Source organism: Miscanthus floridulus, chromosome 9 (assembly GCF_019320115.1).
Source record: "Miscanthus floridulus cultivar M001 chromosome 9, ASM1932011v1, whole genome shotgun sequence".
NCBI lineage: Eukaryota > Viridiplantae > Streptophyta > Magnoliopsida > Poales > Poaceae > Miscanthus > Miscanthus floridulus.
In genome coordinates this window covers 108494277-108509245 of record NC_089588.1, presented here as the reverse complement: position 1 = coordinate 108509245, position 14969 = coordinate 108494277, and the positions used below count along the sequence as shown (strand labels likewise).

Genomic DNA, 14969 nt, shown 5'->3' with positions numbered 1-14969 from the left:
ATTACATGCTTGCAGAACTCCTGTAAAAAGTAATGCCGGTACCTATGCCATAGCTGCAAGATGAGTAGCAGATTACTTGCGCACAGAAATCATGATATCTTGCCTGTGATATCTTTGCGAAAACGGTTCTCATATGCCTTTCCAAGCATGGCAGGTGATGAAGCTTAAAATCTGCCCAACACTGAGGCATACCCACTAAATCAGTAAATATTAGGCCAAAGATTGTACTATAACCTGATTGCTCACAAAATATATACCAAAACACTAGAATTTGTCATCCAGAACAGATAGCAAGAAGTCATATACCACAATCAACATAATCCTAAGAAAGCTGAGCATTTGGTCCAACTCTCTTATAATCAGCACAGGCCATCTCATAGTTCTGCTTGAGCTCCTCGTAGCACTTCAGTGATGCCTCTGAGAACTTTGTCAGGCGGTCAAGAACCGCCGTTAGTCTCGACTGCAGCCCTTCAGCTGATGCTACACTCCCACTCTTTGCCGCCTCCTGCTCGCTATTGTTCTCCAGCATCCCACACTCCTGCGACTCGCTTCTTGGCTTGTTCTGCTCGTCGTGGTGCTCAAACGAGTCACGGAGGAGCTGCATCACATCTTTGAGGGACTTGCATGGCTCGTCAGCAGGGAGAGATTCTGTCATGGCGAGCCAGTCCCTGCAGAGGATGAATATGGGAGGGGATATGGCCTGGCGAGGAGGGAAGGAGACCTTGCGCTTGCGCCTGCGTCGGTCCTGGGGTGGCTGCAGGACACACTTCTGGAGCCATGCATTGAGGGCCTCGACATATGATTTGTGAGCAGTGACCCAGTTTCTGAAGCTGGAGGAGAAGCTGTCCATCTCATTCCACAGATGCATTGCCGCCTGGCGGCGGTGCTCACCTTGATGCACTGGGGTTGAGTTTTTCACATGGTATGCCAATGTGGTCGTGATGAACTGTTTGTGGTGACATTCCAGCATCAATTTCCACATTCTGATTAGCCTATATGAAGTCAGATCAAGGTTAGTAGACAAGAAATGTCAAAAACAGGATTTTGATCAGCTAAGACTGAAGGTAGAATTATGAGCCATCAGAATATTTCAGCAAAACAAGGTAACTTCTGAGAATAGGTTGTGAACTGTAATCTTCTGATTCTCAGCATTGTACTATCATTCTGCCAAAAATAAATTTGGAGTGATATTGACAGTTAAAATATTTACTAAACTTGGTGTGATATTAACCAGAGCAGTGGAATCGGCATGTAATTGACCATTTTCTACCTATTAATGGAATGGCGTGCAACTCTTATGTGTTCGAGAAAAAAAAATCTTTACTCACATACACTGTAAAAAAATGAAACAGGAAGATTTGCATTCGAAATTCTGGTATAAGAAATGCTGTCTATCAGGTATATATACCCTTGAATTAGCTCGACAAGCTGTGGCTGCAGTTCTTCATCCCTTATCTTCTCAATTCTTTTGGAGATTGCATCAACAGCCTGAATCGCAACAGATACCCTGGAATGGAGATCCTTCACAACAGCTCTAGTCTTATCAATCAGCTGCGCATTTAGGCCTCGTGCAAATTGGCGCCGGAGGAGGTTACATTTCTCATCATAGGCCTTTCTAACATTTTCACTTGCCTACATAAACCAAGTAAGGCGGTAAGGCAGTAACAATGATTCGTTATGCCATCAAGTGTCCAAACATCTCATAGCCTACACCCTAGTTTCTTTGCTACTCCCTCCATTCCAAATTATAAGATGTTTTGGCTTTTCTAGATACATTGTTTTTACAGTGTATCTGGACATAGTGTATATCTAAGTGCATAGCAAAAGCCAAAACGTCTTATAATTTGGAATAGAGAGAGTAGTTAGCACTTAGCACACAATAAACGATCTACAAACTACATTTGAACTATTAGACTAAAAAATGCAATATTAATAAAGATCATGCATTACATGTTCTCATTTAACGACCCTTGTGACAATGTACCACGTCTCAAAAATAAAGTCATAAGTGCTTGAAGATTAAACACACCAGTTTTTACTTGACATCTATAAAAGAACAGGCATTCCATGTAGAGGTATTCATGAGACTAGCAAAAGGTTTGAGATTGACAGCATATTAGATGAGCTTGCTGAATATGTATTTATGATGTACCTTGATTTCATCGTATAGTTTTCTCTCCCATGCGTGTAGCCTGTCCAACGTAGAAGAGTGGCTTCCAGATACCATGGCGAATTCCTCAACAAAATCACTATTACTGTCATCCAAATCATCTTTAATTATTGATGTCATAAGTGCACTCTTAGATGATGATGACAGAGATGAAACAGAACGCTTCCATGTGACAACCTTTGAGACATGCTGTGCAGTTTCTACAGAGACACTTAAAATTAGTACTTCAGGAAAACATTATGATAGGGAAGAGAATAATGAAAACACCCTGGTTACCCTGGTTGAGAATAACATCACGATTGCAGCACACTTGAAGTGCTGACATAAATCGGGCAGTAGGTAGCTTGCCTGGAGAACCTAGAATTTGGGTAATATAACGAATTAAAAATTATTCAAAAAATGCTGACACAATCCTGAAAAAAAAAAGACATGCAACACTCATGATTATCACCTGGTATTTTAGCACATATGTCAAGTCTGATTTTCTTGGTTTCAAGCATTCTGGAAACCTCATTTCCTGCTTCAGCTGCACGCATAAACCGGGATTCAATGTCCTTCATGCTCGACACAAAATCTTTGGCTCGATGAGTGATGAACTCTGAAGGATCCTCTGCCTCTGCACATAATTCTTTTTCCATTTCGCTTTCCCCCAACTTCGCAGCAACCTGCTCAGAGGTAGCTTTGGTTGAAGTATCCACCAACTGACTTGGTTTCCTGGTCTCACCTTGCTCTGGCTCTCTTTCCTGCTTAGATAGTGCATTATCATCAGGAAGTTCTGTATGCCTTCTGTCAGACATGATTTCTTCTTCACCTTCTTTCAATGGAACTACTTCAGCTACCCTTGACTCTCTTAGACCCTTCAATCTACTGAAGTTCAGGGTTACCCCATTCTCATTGTTGGAGGAAGAGCTACCAGCAGCATCAATGGGATCAAAGAAGTCCCATGTGGTACACAATTCTGGAGGCAATGGTGGCGGGGGTGGGACAAAAGCTGAGACTGGGGATTCATGCCCCGCAAATTCAGCAGCAGTTGGATCTATCACAAAGGTCAAAGGAGCGGTTGCGGCTGCTTTCATGCAATGGATTCTTGTTGAGGGCGGAGTAGTCAATGGACTTGCTCGATGCGCCGGAGAGGCAACACTCTCTACTGCACGTGAAGGCGAGGGAGATGCCATAGAGGAATGCGATGGCGACTTATCCACTTCTGAAATGGAGAGTGATGATTCTGGTAAGATCTCAGACTCAGCATACCGCCGCAGTGCAGTACCCACAGTACGGAGGGATTGTGTGTAAGATAAGTGTGCTGCTGACAGTGCATCTCTTGAGTCAATGGCTTGTCTGATATGGCGCATCCGATCCTTGCACAGAACCAGGGCGTCCTCTCCAGTGGCTTTGGAAGGAGAAGAACCCATTGAGTTGCACTAAACTGATTCCCTACTGTATACTAGAGACCAGTAAATTCATCACAGTCCAACTACAGATGAAAGCTCCACCAATTTAGAAATCTTGCTTATGACAAGTAATGGTCTTTGCTCCTCAGATCCTATCAACAGAAAAAAACAATACTTGTCAGAGTACAGAACATGTAAAATACAGAAATGAATTTAACACTTAACAGAATTGACCTAAATCAAACTACAGAGCACTTGAATAGGGCAATAACTAAATACTCAATGTAGGGCCACTGTACACAAAAATTGGCCACATCTGCCACCAACTTGAGCTGAAGTGGCACACATTACACAGCCTCACAATAGTCATTTCAGGCAGACAATTAATCTGGTACACGAAAGATAAAAAGGGCAGAACAATTGACACTGATTGAAGATATCAGACTATAAGAGTAGGACATGGCGCAGGTATAAGAACCAACCAATCTTTTGTTGCTTCACAAGATAACCTCAAGCGCTCAACACTGACAACACATCATAAGCCAATGGTCAAAGTGTATTTCTTGGAAGCCTGTGCCATGATTAAAGCAAGCAGTCTTATGATTAAAGCAAGCAGGGGCTGTGGCAGCAGATAAGCTGGCACAACAGAGTAAGAAAAGGAACCAGTAAAGCGAGACCTTTCTCCAATTCCAACCTCTGATCAAACAACTGTATCATATAGTGAGAGAAAAAAAATGATAAAACCCATTACTACCTCAAAAGCAGCACTTCAGCACCACGGTAATCTTCCTAATGCAGCCCCCAAATCCCCAGGTGGTGACCAGGGCACTACGCAAATCCGGTTCTTGAAAGTTGAAACCAGCATTATCCTACATTCCTACCAGCAGGACGGAATGGGCAAAAGGGGTAATTGGGGCAAAAATGTTTCCCCCCTCTTCTTCATCCTCAATACAGTAGAATGTGGTTTTCATTCCAGACCAAGGCGCCCCCGAAATCGGTATGGGAACCTCTCTAGAGCCCGGATCAAGGGATCCCCAAATCAATCAAATGCAGCGCATCAGAGAATCCAAACCAAACCAAGAATCCACCCAAGGATTAACCTAAAACCCGCCTTAAACCACCAGGGCTTTATTTATAGCACAGGAAAGAGACATACTTTCTTACCTACCCCACCCGATTCCACAGTCCAGTAGCCTAGAACTCAAGAATCCCAGCTCAACAGCTAGTCAAAGAGGCGACGAGAGAACCTCACTCACCGAAACCTCCGTGGCGGCGGCGACTCCAGGACGGACGCGGCAATGCGGCCAACGCGGCTCGATCCCGGGCGAGCAGGGCAGTGGGTCGCTCACGTGCGCACAGTGGCAGGCAGGCATGGGGTTTTGTTGGTTCTTGGCGAGGGGAGAGCCGGAGGGGTGACCGTGTGAGGGCACAGAACAGGGAGGCAGGGGTGGCCGGGTGGGTGGAGCCAGGCGACTGGGAGCAATGGGGAGTAACGGAGGTGCGGGGGTGGGAGTGGGACGCAGGAATCTCGAATTGCTGATAGTGGGGTGTACCGGGCTACTGGCTAATGGCGCTGCAGTGTGCAGTAGCAGAATGAGCGCGCTGTTCACTTAGCCCGTCAGTCCTGCAGGGTTTTTTTTTTTTTCCTCAGACAACAAAAATAGCACTTATCAGATGCGGGATCAGCCAAATAGAATCTTTATTTTGTTTCTTCTTCTTTTCTCCGTTTTGCCTTTTAAGTTAGTAAAACACAGAGGTGTTTTAGTTTTTACCATCTCCTAATAACCAAGCTAATTGGATTAGCTGGTTGCCTGGTTCCCATTAGTTGGGAGGCCTTTTAGCTGCTAATAGAATGGGGTGTTTGGATGCACCACAGCTAAATTTAGCTAGCTATAATTTAGCTGGTGCATCCAAACATAGGGGTGTTTTAGTTTTTACCATCTCCTAACCAATCTAAATTTTGGTATGGTCAAACTTTAGTCACCAAATCGATTGCTTTAGATTTGACCAACTTTGGTCACCAAAATTTACTAAGAAACAAAACACATCTTAGAAATTGGACATGTTTTGCGTGAAAAAGATGAGAATGAATTTTCATTAATCCTACAAGTTTCTTTTTGCATGACAGAATCCACGTTTTGTCGAGTTATACAAATAAATGTTAAGTTCACTGCGGATGAAGTATAACTCAACCGGTTAAGTTCTTTGTAACGGAACCTGCCCATTAGGTTTGACCTGGGTGTTCACAAATTTATTTTAAAAAGGTATTTTAGGATCTAACGATGTTTTTCAGTGGTAGGCGACGTATCCTTCGACAGTAAGATGTTTATGGTGACTTCGTCAATCTCTACATATATCGACTCAATATTTCAAAAGTACTTATAAGGTAAGATGCGTGTGTGCATAGTGTGTTTATAGGTTTTAATGGTAGCCAATGTATCCGTTGGTAGCGAGACAACTATGTTACTTCATCAATTAAAATATGCCTCTCTAGATAAACTCCCACCGTCCTAGTATGGCCCCGTTCGTTTCTCTTATAATCCGTCTTTTTCAGATTGTTTTTTCAGCTGGAACAGTGTTTTTCTCTCACAACAAATCAGCCGAAAACAGTGTTTCGTCTTGTTTTTTCAGCGAAGCGAACAGAGCCTGTATATGTAAGACGTAACCACCTCTAGTTTTAAGACTAATACTATTTAATTCTCTCTCTCAACTATGTTACTTCATCAATTAAAATATGCCAGCTCAATATTTTAGACGTGTTCATAAGTTAGGGTGCGTGAGCGTGTATTTATAGAGTGAGCGTTTACATTTATACATATACTATGATTGAAAAGAATTGTAAAAAGAAAGTACATGCCGTTTCCGATGGGTGGCAAAACAAATTGCCAGTAAAACACGTGTCAATTGTTGGTCAAATCATATGTGGTAAAAAATGGGCAACATAAGAAATGACCATCTAGTATTTGGTCAAAGAGACACAATATTCTACTGTCGGCTTTTAAAAAAAAAATCTACTGCAACCGCAGCGAAACACTCTCATGTTTAAGCGAGTGGTTCGGTCGGTCACGGACAGTGCTTCAGAGTACTAGTGGACTAGTGACTGAACACAGCGGACAATTATTGCTCAAACCCTAATACTAATAATGAGAATCTCAAGTACGAACGGATTTGCATTGGCGCGTGGGGCCCACACATCTAACCAGCCGCCAGACCATTATGGTGATCATGCGACCTTTTTCACTCTAGCGGACGCTAAAAAATAAATCTGATGCCCACAGCAGACAATCAGTCGTACCATCTTATGACAAATGAGCAAGAAAATAAAAGGCAGCCACAAACCCTAGCTTTTACACAAACCCTAATAGATGCTGAGTTAGTAAAGAATCTCTTGTACATGCTCTTGTTCTGGTATCTGGTATCTGGTATCGATACATGGGTCACACAAATCAATTACAGTACAGAACAGACAAACAAAATCTAGAGTGCAAAAAGGTGAATCCCCAATCTTCATCTCATGTTCAGTCTGAGTCAGAATCTTGAGCAGTTGAAGATCTAACCCTCCTATTCTTAGACTCACTTTCTTCATCATCGTCATCATCTTTCTTCTTCTCATCAATTATCCCTAGAATTTGTTTTTGGACGTTAACGCATTGTCATCCCAAAATTGTCAAGGACTGCCGTATAGTTTTCATGGTTACCTTTCATCTTGAGAATATTTTCCAATGCTCTTGTTGAAAAATCGTCTTTGCTTCTGAGATCTTGAAACCCAACTAACCGGTCAACAGCAATACCCTTCCTGACATAGGACAGGGATCATAGTATGGTGAAGCAGGAAGATTGCAGGGTACCAAACACCAATAAACATTATCAAATAGGCAGGAGTTATGAAAAACTTGTGCACTTACTTGAACAATATTACACATGGCAATGTTTTGATTGCCAGTTTGGCCACAAAGAATGGAGCATTCTGCAGTAAGTTATAGATAACATTAGGCTTCAGGGTTCTTAAAAGAAAGTAATTTATAGCCAAGTGGTAGTATACAGACTTCAGCATCAAGCTTGACGAATTTTGTTCCCACATAGATTGGGGCAAGGGCCTTCAAATGTTTATCCATGATCCTAGCAAATATTCACAGAAAATAATTTCCTTAAGTACCAAAAGCAAAACAATATCTCAAAAAACAAGAACGTAAGTTATGCCATACTTGCAACGGTAAAATTCACGGTGATAGAAATGGCATATGACTTTTTCAATGCCAGTAACCTCCCCAAGGAAGTCCCCTTCAGTTATCTCCCTGTATTCACCGTGACCTTGCCTTTTTAGCACTTCACGCTTCTCAGCCTCTTTCTGTTGCATAGAGAGCTTTCATGAATAAAAAGAACATGACACTTGCATAAGCTTCATAAGTGAAAGATGGAGATCAGTACCTTAAGGGCAGCAATTCTCTCCGCGTGCAACTTCTCAAGTTCTGGGTCCTGGTGAAAAGTTCCATGAATTTGACAACCCACAATATGACACAATACTATGTGCCATACAAATAAGGCAAATACAAGGGATAAGTAAATAAACATTTCTCCTTCTACTCACATCCATCAACTCATCAAGATCAACTTCATCATGGCTTGCAGGTGCTGCTTGAGCTTTGTCTTTAGCCACCATTTCCTAAGATGAAGTGCAGCAATGTCAGCATGACGAAATTAAAATCCATAATGGAACACATAGAAAACATGCTCCATTTACAATGTCAGAAGTGAAATTCAAAGGAAAAAAGGAGAAACATTTAATCTCTATACCATACTGGAAAGTCGAAAACAACTGAAAATGATAGAAACAAGGTGGGGAGTCTGCCAACCACAGTACAATGATGGAAAGAAAACAATGATACAACAAATAAACAATTAATATGGGTTAACAGACCGTAAAAAAATGTCAGAAATAACGAAATTGGTAAATGAAGTTTTCCATGATAGCCAGACAATGTTGTATGCAGGAGTCAATCGATCCATCTTCTTCTATATAAAGGGGTACAAAGTAAGGGGGCTTATACAAAAAAAAAAATTGACGAATCCATGGTCCTCCAACAGGCTAAGAGTTCTAAACTTTACCAATTTCAAGCAATTCCTAGCTCATGCTCACTGCTGAAATAAGCCCTTTAACTAAAAACTCACTGCCATACACAAACCACCTGAGACAATGCAAAGCGTCACAAGTACAATATTCATGAATAAACACACTATCCCCCCTAGACCAAACATTGTAAAATCAGGAAGTTCACTAATAAGATATTTTTGATGAGTGGAGAACTCAAGAAGAGCAACTTGAATACCAGGATTCGCAACGGATACAACTCTGCTCCCAAGACAGGAAAATCCAGTTACTTATTCCCCAAAGGCCGAAGCACACTCCACACCAAAATCCAGTACATCCCAGCTAGACAAAACTCGTTTGTGCAAACCCATGAAATGATTTGTTCACAAGAAGTACTTGTGCATCCAGCACCATCACTCTATCGAACACCTGAAACTTACATTCCATTACTCCCATGGATCACACCCAACTAAACTCTCCAACATAACATCAGGTTACGTTTGAACTCGCAACCAGTTTACTGATCTGCGAGCAAACATGCAAACGTTCCCAGAGGCGCAACTCAGCAACTCGCGGGCCGAAACCAGCAGCTACTATTCCGATCAAAAAACATAGTCTGGATCAAACTCCTCGTACGCGCGCGCCAGCCTTGAGATCCGGCGCGCGGGTGCTAGCTACCTCCTAGTCAAACTCCGCGATCCAGTTGCGGTACAAAAGGCAGAGTTGCGGCAGGGCGGCAGCGTAAGGCGGCGCCGGAATATTGGGGGAGAAGTCGGTCACCTTCTGGAGGTCGCGGGCGGCGGCGGCGATGACGTTGCCGAAGGCAAGGTTAGAGAGCGTCGACTTGACCGAGTCCGGATCCATCTCCGCTGCCTCCTCCTGATGCTCCTGCTCGCGCCGTCGTCTCCCTCCTCCGCCGCTGCCGCCGCACCGGCTCGCCGGATTTGCTCTGGTTTCGTGGGGAAGAAAGTGCGAAGCGAAGTGAGCTAGGCCTCGTTGGCTGGGAAGGGGAAGCCTTCATAACGTAAGGCGTCAATGGAAATGGGACCCATCGGACCAAAGTATTAAGCCCAACAGGCCCGCTTCCGAAGTTGGGAGTTGGGGCTTGTAAGTTTTAAATCCTTTTTATTCCTTTCAAAAAAAATCCATTTTATTTATATTGTGCATGCAGAATCGAGTAGAAATGGCGAACAATGGTTTACGGAGGTCCCAGTTACAGAATTCGAGGTTCGTACAATGAATCCCAGTCGTCATTCTGAACGAGTTCATACATGAAGTCATTTGCAGTGTGACAGGTCACACAGACTTCAGTAAAGTACGCGATTTCACTTGGTATAAAAATTTTGAGTTTGGTTTGTCAGGAAGAAATCTTTGCCGTTACAATGTACAAAAAGAAAAATAAGATATCAACATTGCCACATTTCAACACAGAATGCCTGACTTCCTGCTTTGTATCGCCTTCTGTACAGCTGGGTAATGCCACGCCGAGTCCTAGCTTATGGTCATCACCTGCCATCGACGTGATGGCGTGAGCTATTATAGAAGCCCCAGAGACTTCAGCTGGCTGATGTGCTCCGCGGGTAGTGACGGCGGAGACCAGTCTGTGCGCTCGCCATCAACATCCTCTACGACATACTCCTGGAAGATATTGACACCAAACATGAGTAAAACCATGGTAGATGAGACAGCTGATGAACACATGGAAGTACTCACCTTGGTTAGCATTCGTTTGGCAAGAATGTGATAATGCCGCTGCCAGATCCGCTGGCCAACCATTGTTGCGACCAGGACACTGTAGAATATGCCGATAACCGTGAAAAGCCCAAGCATAATAACCCCCATGATGAGGAGCAACGGTAGCCCAGCTTCCCCAGCACCTCCCAAGCAACCACCACACTCGCCAGCTGTGGTAGCGCAGCCTTCGAAGCAGGTAGTGCAGTCAGTCCACATGCAAAGCGTGCCAGGTAGATGGCAATCTGCACACATCCTGAATGAAATAGAATACATGTCGGTACAATCAAACAGTACAGGCATGAAAACCATGGCCTGTGAGAATACATGACGAACACAGGATAAATGCATATGCACAGGTGAACAAGCTTCATCAGTCCAGTGAAATTGGGTGCTTTATCAATCCAGTGAAACTGGGTAAGTGCTGCAACAAACCATCTGTATATCTTTTATGAAGTTTAGCCTCCATTCAAATAATTAGATAAAAAACACAATCTCTTTACGTTACTTTTGTGTACATTTTTACTATGGCACAATAACTGTGTTGACGAATGTTTTTCGGGGTTAAGAGACATAGCTTTAGTTTAAGACAGTATTTTATGACTTGAAGACTGAGCTAACCAAATGCATACCCTGGCTGACAGCAACAAAGACATAATTCTCGACAAGGCTGAGCCAAGTCATTCCGTACTCTTCGGTCATAACAGGTTATGAAGCATCCCGATAGTCCCAACAAAGCAAAAAACAATAATGCACCTGTAACCAAGAGATAAGTTCACAATCAGTTCAGAAGGAAAACATTATGTGCCACAGAATGGACTAAAATGCTAGCAACATAGTCTTCCAGTAAAAGTTTGAGCAGTTTGGCTCATATTGTTGAAGTATATATGTCAATGATACAACTTTCTATATATCAATGATAATACAACTTTCAACATCTTCTCTCTGAGCTCAGTTTCGTCACATGCCTGTACGCTTTTTATGAATCATAATAATTGCAAACACATCTGATCACTTCTATAAGAATAACAAACACTGATTGATCTGGGCCATGGATAGATGTTTAAGTTGCAAGCAAAGCTTTTCATGGCACCTTGCATGTTAACTCCCAATAATTGCATTTTTATTCTGACAAAGAACACTGAATCCTAATGCTTTTCCTTATTCTTTACTCATATTCTTTTTCACATTAATTTATAAACCTAAAAAATTCTCATGCAGTTACTGAGTTCTAAGGATCCATGGTGACAATAGATATCATAGAAATCAGGGCATGATTTTTATCGAACAGGCATGCAAAAACAGGTGAAAGTAGTAATAAAGGAAAGATTAAGCAGTTTACCACATATATAATAAAAACTAACTTCATTATCAAAACCCCAGGCTGTCCTTAACCAATATTGCTGGTACCCATCAATAAAATGTACCAAATATGCCAATGCAGAGATGACCTGAATGAAGGAATAAGAAAATACCACTGGTCACTCAATTGAATGTAGATAGGGATATGAATAAAAGAATGTTTCAAAAACTTACAATCTGGACTAGAGCAAAGATGAATAGTATATCTCTAGTAACAAAGAAACGAAACTTCAGTGTTCGCCATTTCCTGTCAGTGTGGGAATGAACCCTCAAGTAATATGGAGCCTTGCAGGTGGTACAATGGGAAAATGCAAATCCCTCCTGTTTGTGAAGCATCGAAACCTGGTTAGTTTACTGATCTTGCAAAGAAATCAACAATCAATTTTTGGTAGCAAGCTCTAGATAGGACAGGCAGCAAAATGAAGACAAACTACCGAATTCTTTCATACTTATATATACTTACACCAGGAAGAGACACTAGTTAATTTGTGCTGCACAAAAGAATTCACATATCAAGGAATGACTTGGCAGAAAAAAGGTGCAGCCTTTCTAACCCAAACAGTAAACTATAGTTCTCAGTTCGTTAACATGTTTCTTGGCATAACCTGAAGTCCTGAACCATCCAACAACAACAACAACAACAACAAAGCCTTTAAGTCCCAAACTCCTGAACCATCCAAGTTCAATGTAAAATCCCATCCAAGTCTGCATCTGCGGTTACCAAGCAGCACAACTTCCAAATGGATGTAGACATTCCAACACCCTAACAGAAAGCAAAATGTGCAATACCACCAACCAGATTTTGACCTGGGAACCCCTGTCTAACCACTGGCACCCACATATTGGAATTCCATGTGAAGAGTAAAATATAAGCTAAAGAAACAGGGAAAATGATCGACCTATTATAATTCAATCAAATAACTTTCATCAAAGAAAAAAATCCACCATGACAAGTTTTCATTATACACAGAAATTTATAAGCTTTAAAAGAATACCCTTTTTGGTGAACTCAAGTCATGTCAAACTATGTGTTTCAATCAGATTGAGCTAGATCTTTATTACATGTGTAAATAGTGACAACAAATTTCTAGTCTTCGATGGACTTTAATGAATAAGCAAGCCTGATTGAGATAACTTTTTGTCCGAATAAAGTTATTCATAACAGTTTCAAAAATTTCTATTGATGTAACCATAGATCCAACTGATAAAACACAAATAGGTTAAGATATTTGTGAGAAACAGTAGCCTCATGCATAAAATAAAATTATACATTATAGTTATGCTACTGTCCTGTCAAACTGACTTGCACAAACTGAAATTTTACTTACATCAGGTGTAATAACAATGATGTCATGCAAAAAAAAATTCTCGAACATGCAGGAGAGCTGCACATCATTATATTAAGAAGAAAAATAGGGGAAGAGCCCTACAAACACACACACCAACACCACAAAAACCATGCTACTAGCAATCCAACTTGCCTGTGACAGGATGAAACGACCCAACCAAAGCAAACACACTAAACCTGCACAAGGGCAAAGAGGTTATGCGAATATGTAATGCGCCTTGTGAAAACAAGAAGCTATGCCAAGTGATGTCAACAAAACCAGGCAACTAGCAAAGCTTCATAAACACATGAGCCAATTCCATTTGCCCATTAGACAGATGAGACTCAATATGGCATTAACCAAACATAGGAACATAAGCAAAAATGGCTCCAATAAGAGGTCAATAGCTAATTCAACCAATCCGATAGGCAACACATCTCCAATATTGAGGGAACAAAAGGTCTGCATCTCATGTTCTATTGGCTAAGTGATTGCAACTACTCACTGACTTGCTACTACACAAAAAAAGAACAAAGTATTTTGACAATTATAGATATGCACAACACATCTCCAGAAGGCAAAGGTGTAAAGCTTCCACCATTTGCATAGCTAAACCAATAAATCATGAAGATTACAACTGTAACCTTCAACACATTCATAACATATTCCTATTATCTATAGCAAAATTCTGGAAAAAACAATGTAGGTCACTAAGAAGATTGATAAGAAAAGAATCGACAATCTACAAGAAATGCTGCTAAGTTCTTTTCAAATTACAGCACTAAGAGATCGCAAAATACTCCCCCTGTTTGAAACTATAAGACGTTTTGTCTTTGTTAGATGCAATTACTATTGCTATGTATCTACACATAGTGTATATATATAAGTGCATTGCAAAAGCTGTGTGTCTAGAAAAAACAAAACATCTTATACTTTGGAATGGAGGGAGTATCAAACAGCACCCAAACAGAACAAAAAGCTACAACATCTAAGAACAAATCAAGAAGATCAATCCTCCACGTATTCACAGGATGAGGCAAATCAAGTCACGGATTCAACCTTGGACGGATTCACCATGCAATTCAACCACTTCCTGCAGTCAGATGCCACTGAAACAGCTCCAAACAGAAAATGCAGACAAAACCCCGTCCACCCCAACTCTAAGCGACATCATTTAGCAATTCCTGAGCATCCACCCGCACAAAGGGGAGGAGCGGTAACCGAGTAAGCACTGCAGCGCTCACCTTTACCGCCCTCCAGTGGTCGAGGCAGTCGCGGTGCACGTACTTGGACGTCCCCTTGCACTTGCAGGGCGCGATGAAGTCCCTCCCTGCGCACGCACACCCACACAACCAGTCAGATCTCCGCCGCCCTGCCATCCCGACCAAAACAATCAGGGGAAACAAAATATTAAAAAAAACGCAGCCAGCAACGGCACGCGCGAGTCCGGCCGGGACCGCGGAGCCTCCCTCACCGTCGGTCTCGAGGCAGATCCGGCACTGGAGCTGCTCCCCGCCGCCGCCCGCTTCCAGGTCGATCTCCGACGGCGGCGGGATCAGCGGCGACGACGCCTTCTCCTCCATCGCCGCCCTCCCGCCCGCCGCTCCCCTCCCCGTCCCCACGGACCACCACCTCGGCTGGCGCCTCTAGAGCCTCCTCGGAGCCACGCCCATCCGAATCCCTAGCCTCTCCTCCGCCCGCCCGCTTCGACCGAATCGAATCGACGGGACGGGACGGGGAGGTTGGCGAGGAGCTGGGGTTAGGTGTGTGCGTGCGGGCGGGTGGAGAGGTGGACTAGCGGCGAAGCGAGGTATAGCCTTCTTCCGCGACGCGGCGGCGGGCTAGCCGCGGGAGGATGACGCGCTGGGCCCGCCAGCGCGTCCGGTGGGGCTGTACTG

General features: G+C 42.8%; 3 protein-coding genes across 5 annotated transcripts; all 3 read right to left on the bottom strand.

The window, feature by feature from the left end:
• Positions 1–36: 36 nt before the first annotated feature.
• Positions 37–5074, bottom strand: LOC136482593 (protein ALTERED PHOSPHATE STARVATION RESPONSE 1-like). 2 transcript variants are annotated; one of them, XM_066479814.1, is made up of 7 exons: positions 4818–5074; positions 4044–4132; positions 2622–3713; positions 2447–2527; positions 2153–2370; positions 1409–1632; positions 37–992 (listed from the first exon to the last, which is right to left on the bottom strand). In XM_066479814.1, the coding sequence occupies exons 3-7, from the start codon at positions 3580–3582 to the stop codon at positions 323–325; spliced, it is 2154 nt and encodes a 717-aa protein (XP_066335911.1). In that variant the 5' UTR covers positions 3583–3713; positions 4044–4132; positions 4818–5074; the 3' UTR covers positions 37–322. The 2 variants fall into 2 exon arrangements, with proteins under 2 accessions (XP_066335911.1, XP_066335910.1); XM_066479813.1 differs by lacking the exon at positions 4044–4132.
• A 1860-nt stretch (positions 5075–6934) lies between these two features.
• Positions 6935–9651, bottom strand: LOC136482592 (thioredoxin domain-containing protein PLP3B-like). Its single transcript, XM_066479812.1, has 8 exons — positions 9431–9651; positions 8150–8224; positions 7990–8037; positions 7767–7909; positions 7608–7680; positions 7467–7528; positions 7260–7357; positions 6935–7183 (listed from the first exon to the last, which is right to left on the bottom strand). Exons 1-8 carry the CDS (start codon positions 9512–9514, stop codon positions 7080–7082), a joined length of 687 nt encoding a protein of 228 aa, XP_066335909.1. The 5' UTR covers positions 9515–9651; the 3' UTR covers positions 6935–7079.
• Positions 9652–9956: 305 nt separating this feature from the next.
• On the bottom strand, positions 9957–14804 carry LOC136484093 (uncharacterized). 2 transcript variants are annotated; one of them, XM_066481252.1, is made up of 7 exons: positions 14546–14804; positions 14316–14443; positions 11918–12064; positions 11724–11832; positions 11014–11137; positions 10364–10637; positions 9957–10288 (listed from the first exon to the last, which is right to left on the bottom strand). In XM_066481252.1, the coding sequence occupies exons 1-7, from the start codon at positions 14652–14654 to the stop codon at positions 10187–10189; spliced, it is 993 nt and encodes a 330-aa protein (XP_066337349.1). In that variant the 5' UTR covers positions 14655–14804; the 3' UTR covers positions 9957–10186. The 2 variants fall into 2 exon arrangements, with proteins under 2 accessions (XP_066337349.1, XP_066337350.1); XM_066481253.1 differs by having other exon boundaries at positions 14316–14401; positions 14546–14802.
• Between the last annotated feature and the right edge of the window lie 165 nt (positions 14805–14969).

Excerpts from the sequence above, each read along its gene's own strand:
- LOC136482593 (XM_066479814.1), bottom strand. The coding sequence starts at position 3,582 with ATGGGTTCTTCTCCTTCCAAAGCCACTGGAGAGGACGCCCTGGTTCTG. Across the intron at positions 1,633-2,152 it reads AACTATACGATGAAATCAAG|GCAAGTGAAAATGTTAGAAA; the intron begins GTACATCATAAA and ends TGGTTTATGTAG. Across the intron at positions 993-1,408 it reads CTTGTCGAGCTAATTCAAGG|GCTAATCAGAATGTGGAAAT; the intron begins GTATATATACCT and ends GACTTCATATAG.
- LOC136482592 (XM_066479812.1), bottom strand. The coding sequence starts at position 9,514 with ATGGATCCGGACTCGGTCAAGTCGACGCTCTCTAACCTTGCCTTCGGC. Across the intron at positions 7,358-7,466 it reads CCATGTGTAATATTGTTCAA|GAAGGGTATTGCTGTTGACC; the intron begins GTAAGTGCACAA and ends GTCCTATGTCAG. Across the intron at positions 7,184-7,259 it reads AAATATTCTCAAGATGAAAG|GGATAATTGATGAGAAGAAG; the intron begins GTAACCATGAAA and ends AACAAATTCTAG.
- LOC136484093 (XM_066481252.1), bottom strand. The coding sequence starts at position 14,654 with ATGGAGGAGAAGGCGTCGTCGCCGCTGATCCCGCCGCCGTCGGAGATC. Across the intron at positions 14,444-14,545 it reads GATCTGCCTCGAGACCGACG|GGCGGCGGAGATCTGACTGG; the intron begins GTGAGGGAGGCT and ends TCGGGATGGCAG. Across the intron at positions 10,289-10,363 it reads CCAAACGAATGCTAACCAAG|GAGTATGTCGTAGAGGATGT; the intron begins GTGAGTACTTCC and ends AATATCTTCCAG.